The 9,823-nt window shown below is 40.0% G+C and overlaps 1 protein-coding gene across 1 annotated transcript in view; it reads right to left on the reverse strand.

Moving 5' to 3' along the window:
* The window catches only part of spock2 (SPARC (osteonectin), cwcv and kazal like domains proteoglycan 2), a 25,410-nt gene extending 17,802 nt beyond the window's left edge, over nt 1–7,608 (reverse strand). Inside the window, exon 1 of the mRNA XM_068568050.1 lies at nt 7,329–7,608. Coding sequence (XP_068424151.1) covers nt 7,329–7,517 — 189 coding nt within the window. The 5' untranslated portion in view covers nt 7,518–7,608. The remainder of the gene's footprint in view (nt 1–7,328) is intronic.
* Between the last annotated feature and the right edge of the window lie 2,215 nt (nt 7,609–9,823).

Here is a 9,823-nt window from a genome sequence, read left to right on the forward strand (position 1 = left end):
AATTGCGTGTCATACTGCAACTATTTTCTCTCCCTTTACTCAATATAAGTCTCTTTTTTCATCAATCCATTTGCCACCAGAGATTTTTTTCTTACCTCTCCACCAGAAGTATCGCTCCTCTCATGTAATTGTTTTTCTACTGGCACTGTCTGATACCAAACAAAATAGTTGAAACTAAAGGTACAATATGTGTTTATTTTACCGGCTCTATAGACTTTTTGAGTTGAACAACTTATCCAAAACATTACACCACACCGTGTTTATGTTTTTCTTAATCTCTCAGTTCACCATTTGTCTTTCTTGATTAAAATACATCACTCTTTGTATTTAATTATCTTTAATTTGTCTTTTTTAGGAACTAACTTTTTATCCATGGCTCCATGTATTAATTATACATATATAAATATTAAATTGGGTAATAGTTGAACATGAAAATGGCCAATCATTACTTTGGCTTAAAGCATGGATTTAAAGATTGAAAGCCTTAAGACTTTGATAAAAGCAAATCTAATAGAATATTTTACATGTGTTTCCATTACATTGATATCCTGATTTATTTCTCTGTTGATTTATCCTCTGTTTTGATGATATGTTTTATCTGCAGAGCCTCAGGTGTATTTCCACTCCGGGGACAACAATTGTAAACTGCATTTCAGTCTCCGTGTCAAACCTGCAATAATTTGACACAGAGATTTGTCAAACATTTTTCCAACTAATGACAGCGAGCTTGACTTCATCACAGAGCGCTCCTTTTTCTAATAATCCCAGAGCTTTCAAATACTATGTTAAGTTAAAATTTGAAAACACTAGACAGAGAATCATCTAGGATCCCATGGCAAGAAAGTTTGAATCTACCCAAAATCTAGATTGTGATCAGATTTGGATTGTGTGTGCTATACATTGATTAGATGCACCAGTTTGCACACACAAAATTCAATTACAACCTAGAGCTTTGTCCCTTTCTTATGCTTTAGTTTACAGATAGATTTCCATTTCTATCATAAAACACACCGCATTCCACTTCGCCTGATCGTTTTGAACATGAATAATCTCTTTCATACCAAAGGTGTTGCACAAAAGGTATTCATTCACGTCTGTGCCACTCAAATAGAAAATATAATTATCCTTATTCCATAATAATTCCCTGCCTCATTTAAGAAAGGCTCTTCACATACGCCCTTCAGCCTCCAGTAGAGATGAGTGACGTCAGAAATACTGTGACATCAAAGGATGGATAGAAGGTAAAATACAAAAGCTGGCTGAAAATTGCACTCAATTATGTGCATTTTTTTCCATTTCACTAACTAAATATGAAAAGGCACAGGACAAATTGGATCAGTCAATTTGACAGACAAGTTGATGCTGTGCTTTCTTGCATTGTCCTTAAAATTTTACATTATGCACAAGGCATGCACACAACAGACACACCTACAGTTGCAGCTTTAAAAAAATCATACTTTGTCCACAATGTCTCTGTGCACTCATGCCAGCCCTGTACTCACTATCTATAAATAAAATCAGGCCTTGTGAATTCAGTGCCCTGCAGAGAAGAAGAAACAGTCTGCAACTCACATGAGAATCTGGTACACACAGGGAGAACCTTCACACAGTGAAAAAGCAAAGCTCAACTGCAACAATAGGAAAATCAATGAAGTTGCCTTGGTAGGAGCAACAAGAAGGATAAGAATCAGGCAACAGATTGGAGTCGAAGACAATGTAATAGAATAAGAGAGTCTCAACTCGATCAGCAGCAACAGCAAGGACTGAAACCTGGCTCATCAAGTGGAAAAGGCAGACTGGCCGTCATTTCTGGTGCCTAACAACTGACTGTACAGTCAGCTTATTCATATCGAGTGCACTTAAAATACATTCACACTACTACTGTGTTTCTATTATTTAGTTTGCACTGTTACCGTTGTTAGCACCTTTAGCTATGAGCTGCCGGTACATTGAGGGTCGCTGAGAGGCAATCAAAATCCTCCCTATCGCGTGCCAATGTATTTCAAAATAACAAACTTGTCTCAAGTTAGTTCCGACATGGCCAGCTAGTTTCAAAACAGGCCTCTCCCATCCGCACACTGTGGGTTAATGTGCATGTATCTGGTGTTTTTCTCAACAAGCCCACTTAATAGCTCTGAGGTGCTAAAATATCTAGTTTTGCACCATATTTTAAACCACTTCAAACTTGTTCTGAATTCTCCTGTATCAGCTATACTGTGCCTTTTGGAGCTGATCTTGCACTGGCTGTGACTCAGTCTGGCTCAAGCCCAAAGGTAATCAACACTTGTGTGGCATTTACTGTATGGAAAGCTACTGCCATTAGAGTTATTGTTACTTTAAAATAAAACAAAAAAACAATGATTTATTGAACCGGCCAGACAGAATTTCAACAAGCCCCACGTAGTCTCATAAAAATGTAAGTAACATTTTTCAAATGAGAGTTAATCCTGAAATACAGCCTACAACTGAAGTTACAAACAGTCTTTTTTTCTGAATTCATACAAAAACTAACATCACACTGACACACCATTTAAACAATTTGGGGGGCTTTTACTGCTGGTGATTGGGCTATTTACTGCACATAAAGGTTTCCTAACTCCAGGAGGTCATTGGAAATATCGCACAAAGAGCTCATTACATGCAGATTCCTGGTTTTTGGGTGTTCTCTGCAGCAAACCATCTATTTTGCATATCAACTCTCAGGCGTGTCCAACACAGAGGCAGGTCACGCCGAAAAGTCGCGTATGGGAAATGCTGAAGTGCGGGCATTCCTAGCATCTTTAGGGAAGAATGTTACACGAAGGTGTCCTTTTTTTCTGCCGCTATTAGTAACACCTGTATTCAGTTTCATAAACGACTGCATCTGCTGAGAAATTTGATATGTATTACTTTTCTTCACTACTCAGAAAATCCCCTCCCAGTGTCTCTGCGGCACCTGTGCCCTTTAGCTGTAGCTGTTGTACTGCAGTGAGGAGCAGCTGTGGCTGTGCAAGCACAGCATGATGAAAAGCTATTTATTTTTTCTTCTTCTTCTCAATTACAGCCCATCTAAAGGCCAAGACGCCAGCCACACAACGCACCAGTAGTCCCTCCAAACCCTGAACAACCAAACCAACTTTCCCGACAGCGTTAGATGTGATCGAGATCCATCTGCTATACGCAAACACAGCTCTGGCCGATTGCAGCTCCATAAAGAATCTGGAGTATGATAAGAAACGACTCCGACCATAACAAAGTATGACAAGATAGACTAATGGATTTCTGATAAACTCTTATCATCATTGGTAACGTTAATGCATCAGTGGCAGTCTTTACTAGCGTCAGAGAGCATGGAATAGTCGAGCGCCTGCGCGTCAGAAGAGCCAGTCTGAGCCGGTGATGTAAATATACTGTTCATCTGGTCTTTAATGGAGTATTTGGCTCCAGTGTTGCATATGCCATTATCCACAATTATGTTTTGTATGCTGTAGTGAAATGATAAAAAGGAGCACTGACGAGTGCCCCACAATCACAAAGCGTTGACATTGTGCTGGATTGGAGCCACTTTAAGATTGACTTTAAAATCAGGCAGCGAAGGTAAACTTCTCGTCAAATGTCCTTGCTAGATTGCCAGAACCTTCTGCAAAAGCCATTTACTACACAGGGATCTGATGTTTTTGTGCTGGCACAGAGTTTTTTTTTCCCTTAAAAGTGAAGCGAATGCATAGGAGGTGCAGGCAGGATTGGTACTGAGTGGTCCACAGTGGAGGGGCATGTGTTTACAAGATAAGGGTTCACCAGGCACAGACAACGCTGGGAGGGAAGCAGAGAAAACAAGAAAAATATGAACCAAAACTCACATCATAAACACTGAGCTCTTTCTTATGTACATGCATGTGTCAGGGATGCTGACAATAAACAGCTTCCTGTGAGTTGCATTCCTAATAATCATCCATTTCTAGTCATATACCTGAGTTTATCTTGAATCAACAGGAATAAAACATACCAGAGCCATTTCATAGCTTGGTAAATTCATGGACAGTATCCTAATTACAATGGAAGTTGAGCACAAAAATTTAATTTACTGTTGATTTGCCTTCAGTAGACATACCAAATTGGATCCACAATGCACTAAATGCATTAGACTCCAGTCACTTAATTCCACACTGAACATAGACAGAGCCTTGACTGGTGAGATGATCCCAGTTGACATATAAATGTCCCTATAATTAAATCTCGAAATGTATGTGTGCTGAACACATTTTATTAAGTGTCTGGTGTTAAAGATGAAGCTTAAAATACAATTGAGTACATGATGAAAACAATGTTATTTTGTATTCTATATGTGTATTTTGTCTCGATCTTTCATTCATCCATTACAGAGCTGTCTAGTGGTCCATTATTATTAATACCTTTCTTTTTAGAGTAATAGAAAGAATAAAGACATTGATTCCATGGTGTACCTGTTTTAATTTCAACTAACAGTACTTAATGTCTTATGAGATTTGAGCAAATAACACCAAGTGTTTGGGTTATAGCTCTGAACTCAGTTACCATGACTGCCTTCCCCGTTCCCTTGTTCTCTTTTTTTCCTGGATTTGGTGCATTAGTGAAATGAAATGTTGAGTGCACCTGTCAGATTAAAGGATTGAAGGTATCCCATTCTATTATACGTTGACTGTAACTATTAAATTTAATCGCCTTGTCTTCCTGTGAAATAGATTGAATTGAAGTGTGGAAGCTATTTTTATTGAAAAAGAAAAGAGCCTCTTATCAGATTCTGCTTTTACATTTCACAAGAGAATATACATGTGAAATATTTACAGTGTGTGCCTGTGCATTTTGTGTGTGTGTGTGTGTGTGTGTGTGTGTGTGTGTGTGTGTGTGATGGTTTTAATTGCATCTGTGTGTGTTTGTGTACATGCTAAAGAGAGAATGAATGAGGTCGTCTTTCATGTTGTGCAGCTTTGATTATTCCTTTCCAGTGTCGGATTAATATTCAACATTCAGCTCTCAGAGGACTGTGCAAGTCAACATCAATTTGTGTAATCTGAATACCTATAACTGTGTCATTGGCAGTCCTTTATACATAAACCATATAATTCCCAAAGACTGAACTGCTTATTTTTTTATTCAGATTTGCATTTTTGCTCAAAGATCAACATGAGAAACAACAATTAAATGTACATCCAATATTTAGCAGCTCTAATTCTGAATCACCAAGGAAATATTAGCTCAAATCCTGCTTCAGTTGAAGAAGTTTGCATATTGAAGGATGTGAAAAAAAATCCTAATAAAGGATGTTTCCTCTGATTCCACCCTGCAGCAGGACTGGTGAGGGGATAGAGTCATCAAGCCCTCTGTGATGCGCGCTCCATTTCAACACCATAACACACTGCTGTTGCTACGGCAGCGAGCTGAAATCAAAGTGGTTTCTATTGGTGATTCCCCCCGGGAGTTTCACTGGTTCACTTCTCTGATGTTTCTACTGTCATCATCATCATCACCACCAGAGACACCGCCGCTCTTGCTCTTTAACGTGCTTACGGACGCGCACAGATGTAACAGCCCCGACAAAAAAAAAAAGCACACTTCTGCACTTGCAAGAGTGTAGCTGGATCACACACACGTATGCAGCGTGCACATTAAGACAATCACCTGTGGGAATAATGAGCATGAAAGAGAGAGTGTGCAACTGGAACTGTTTGTGTTACCCAGCAGCTTTGATGATAAATCAAGGGGGAAAAAAGGGAAATCAGAGCAAGTGACATCTTTCTACAAGGCGGCAACCCCTTAAGCAAAGTTAAGAAGAACTGTTTATCTCTTGGGATGCTCCACTGATTCTGTTTGTGTTTGTGTTTTTATTCACTCTTGGTGGGATTTTGTTTCGTACAGCCAATAACAATGCTCTGAATTCAGTGTGAGGTTGCTGCTCTAACATTTTGGATCAAAGCTGTGTAAATATAGAGCACCATCCAGTGAGTTATAATCCCACAATAATTCTGACTTAATCTTTCCATGCCCACAATTTCATTACTTCCCTTAATACAGTTTCCGAGGACATTCTCCTTAAGTAATAACAGTAAAAGTAATCCGATCCCAGGAGGGGTGGCTGCCAATTTTCACGCGCAGTCACCTTTTCTTCAGGGACGTCCATAAGGAGGCGTATGAATGCGGATCAGAAATGACACCAAAGCCTCTCTGCAATGGTTATTACTTGTCAAAGCTTCGCCTCCTGAGAAGATCTGGCATTGTTCTCATGGATGCTCGAGCCGGAGGCAGCTGCTCACATTTCAAATCCAATAACGATACCCATCACGTGATAGTTACCACCCAGGATCTATTAAAACCCAATTAGCAGGAGTTGTAAGGAACATAATCCAACTGCACTATTGTCCAAATCCTGTTGGGGTCATTAGTAATCATTTCACAGAGCTTGCAGGTAAAATTGGTAAAATCACAGACAGGGCAATATATCACCGTCCATAGCCTGCAGGCTTTAATCAATCCCTGTAACCTAGTTCAGTCTGTTCAGTAGGTGAATAAGCACATCAATCAATCCCCGCCTCCCTGCTTTAATTGCTTAATTCTCTTGTTCGTGAAAGCTCCCGGGACACGTCTGGAAACCGGTAACCCATATTAAGGGCAGCATGATGGAATAGGTCTATACTGCTCCTGCTGTGCAAGTGGGACTGAAACATTAATTGCATATAATTAACCAAGGGCCCATACACTAAAGGTGTCAAGAGTAATAGCAACGGTGGCTTTTTTTTTTTGACCTAGCAATCCTGGTAAAGCTATCTAAATAAATATCACTTTAGATTTTAGACTGAATTTTGAAGAGTGAGATAAGTAAAACATCCAGTCTTTTGCCATCGGGACATTTCCCCCTGCCATTATCCCAAACATAAAATTCACATATAATATTCACAGACATTTTAAAAAATGATTTAAATACAAGGACACAATCAGGTAAAATGTGTAGGCTGCTTGAAGAGGACATTCATTAAAAATAAAGAATATTGTGAATGTGAACATTTCAAAACACAATCCCCCCATATGCTATGTTCTGTTTCCATCTTCTTATTGGTCTCAATTTTATGTTGGCCATCCAAATAAAGACCTTTTTGTGGTTATAACTGAATAATTTCGCATTTTTAAACATTTGCTCTAAAGTGTGTGCTTCTATTTTGTGGGAATAAGCTCCAACAACAGAACCAAGTTTGTGTGTATTAGGCTAAGAAAGTGTGCGATAATTATTATTGTTCCTGAATGTTCGTGCGTATTTCCCCATCAGCGCGTCTTGTACCGCATTACCGCGCATCTCACAATCAACACGGAGGACTTACATCTCTGAACCGATTCCAGTGCTTGATCTTGCGGCTGTACTGTGAAATGGTGGATAGCCACTGCTCGTCTTCCATGAAATTCCCCGTTTTTTCCGCTTCTTTGACGCTCTTCACGTCGGTCTGAAAGGTAGACCCCGCGAGCATCGCCAGCGGGACGAGAAGGCACGCGATATCCGTAATTTCCACCATGGTAGCGGACAAAAACACCTCGCGCACACCGGCTGTCGGCTTTCCTCTACTGTGAGGGGGAGGATGCTGAGGCTGGATGAAACTACCAGCTGATTAGCCTATAGGATGCTCCTTCTGCTGCTGTGTGAGAGAGAGAGAGAGAGAGAGAGAGAGAGAGAGAGAGAGAGAGAGAGAGAGAGAGAGAGAGAGAGAGAGAGAGATGGTAGTATTCAAGGTAAGTCATGGTGTCGTGTGACGTTATTTGGCATATGTTTATATCAATATGTCACAGATTTAATTGCGTTTTAATGTGGAGGTGTTTACACGCTGCACCTTCAAAAGTCAAGTCACGCCCTGTACCCCCCACTCATGGTTGCTCAAGTGGGACAGTTTGTTTGGTATGTGGAGCAGTCTGAATTAAGGGCCGTTTCCTTTTTTTTGGATTCATCATTTGGTGTCTAAAACGTCAGGAAATTGTGAAGAATACCTACAACAGTCTCTTTAATGAGAATAAGACATATTACACAAAGAAAAACGAGGCAAATCCTGCCAATTAAGAACGTTTTGGTATTTTGATTCTCTAATTGAATAAAAATAATAAACCTATTATGATGCTGATTATTTTCATTTTCTGACAATCAACCAATCTAGTCTGAATACTAATAGAATTATATTTCATTTTTATGTTTGGTGTTTAATGTGTTTATTTGGAATTTGGAAGCAGTCCAAAGGCATGCAGGTTAGGTCAATTGGACTCTAAATTGCCCGTAGGTGTGAATGTGAGCATGAATGGTTGTCTGTCTCCGTGTCTGCCCTGTGATGGACTGGCGTGCTAACGTAAACTCATATGCAGATGCCGAATGTGTGTGAAAACTCGAGTGATATTAATGCTGATTCATTTTATTTATGTAGCTACAGTAACACAAGGGAAATTCTTAATTTTTATATTGTTATTTTTCTTTTTATTATTTTTCTTGCGTCAGTGTTCTGCAGCTGTGGCCGCACATTCAGCGTGACGCATGGTTTTAGTATTCCTTTGAATGTCAGATATAACTTTCCCTGACGCGGCTGCAGTGAGTGTTTAGTCGCTAAGAAGGCTCTTAAGAGTGGGTCAGACTGATCTTACGTTTCCTTCTTAGTGAAAGAGCATCTTAAGCTAAGAACGACTCTGGGAAACGTGTCGTTCTTTCACAGCGCTCTTATAGCGCTCCTAAGACGCTCTTGGAGCTTAAGAGCCTCTTAACGAATCTGGAAAACGTGGCCAATGGCTGTGCTTTCTGTTACAATACCGGAAACAGGAAGTCATGATACGCACTAAAGTATCTGCTCTGCCTGCTGTATCTCTGCTTGCTACAGTCTCAGTCAGTCCCCCAGTGGAACATAGTAAATCACAGCTTGTAATTGAAATGCTGGATTAACTGATGCCATCTTTATTTCATCCTGGAGAGAGTGTCTTTGAGGCCCTCTTAATAAAGCATGCAGGCAGGACACAAGGCTTCATCTAATCTCTCAGCTGAAAGCAATCAAGTTTCTGAGCAAAGCTAAAGAGAGGGGAAGTTGTTCATATTGAACACAATGCAGAGATTGTGGTATGATAGAATCAGTGTCTGAAAGCGACAAAGCATGTCCTTATCTATACACATATTATGAAATACTGGGATGCTCATGTTTTACAGCACATATATGCACTCTGATTTGCAAAAAAAAAACATGTGAGCAAACAACAAATCTGCATAATGCAGTTGGTTTGAACTGGACTCTTCTCAGTTTGTGCACTCTGCTATGAACCGAGAGTATCAGAGTGACATTCATAGCGATGCCTTTTCAACATACCGCTCAGCTTTATCCTCAGCGTCATTAATCAAACTAAAAGCAACGTGTCAAATTAAGCAAAATGGCCTTGTGATTAACATTATGCATGCTTTAAGGCACATATTAGGTGAACAGTGTGAGGCAGCTGCACTGGGAGTCAGACACAGGCCTGTTCATGAACCCACAGACAGATGTAATGTGACAGTCAGAGAGGCATCCAGAGAGACGAGGGAAGAACATGGCAGGCCAACAATGTGCATCTCATTTATTTGAGCAAGTTAAGGAGAAAAGGGCTGGCTAATCCCAGAGTCACCCAGCCATAGGGGGTTTTAGGTAATCCCCTTATACAAGCTATAGGGAAAATACATTCCTGTCAGTCATGCAAGTGTGGTTACTCCAGGTCAGATGCTTATGAAGCATAGACGGGGAATCTAATTGTGTTGGCAGGAAATGCAATTATCAGATGATGCACAATGAGAAAAGATGGTGGCTACTGTCATCAAAAACAGGCGCCT

The sequence above is a fragment of the Clinocottus analis genome, unplaced genomic scaffold, assembly GCF_023055335.1.
Source record: "Clinocottus analis isolate CAN_PGR_092001 unplaced genomic scaffold, fCliAna1.0.p SCAF_8, whole genome shotgun sequence".
In the NCBI taxonomy this organism is placed as follows: domain Eukaryota; kingdom Metazoa; phylum Chordata; class Actinopteri; order Perciformes; family Cottidae; genus Clinocottus; species Clinocottus analis.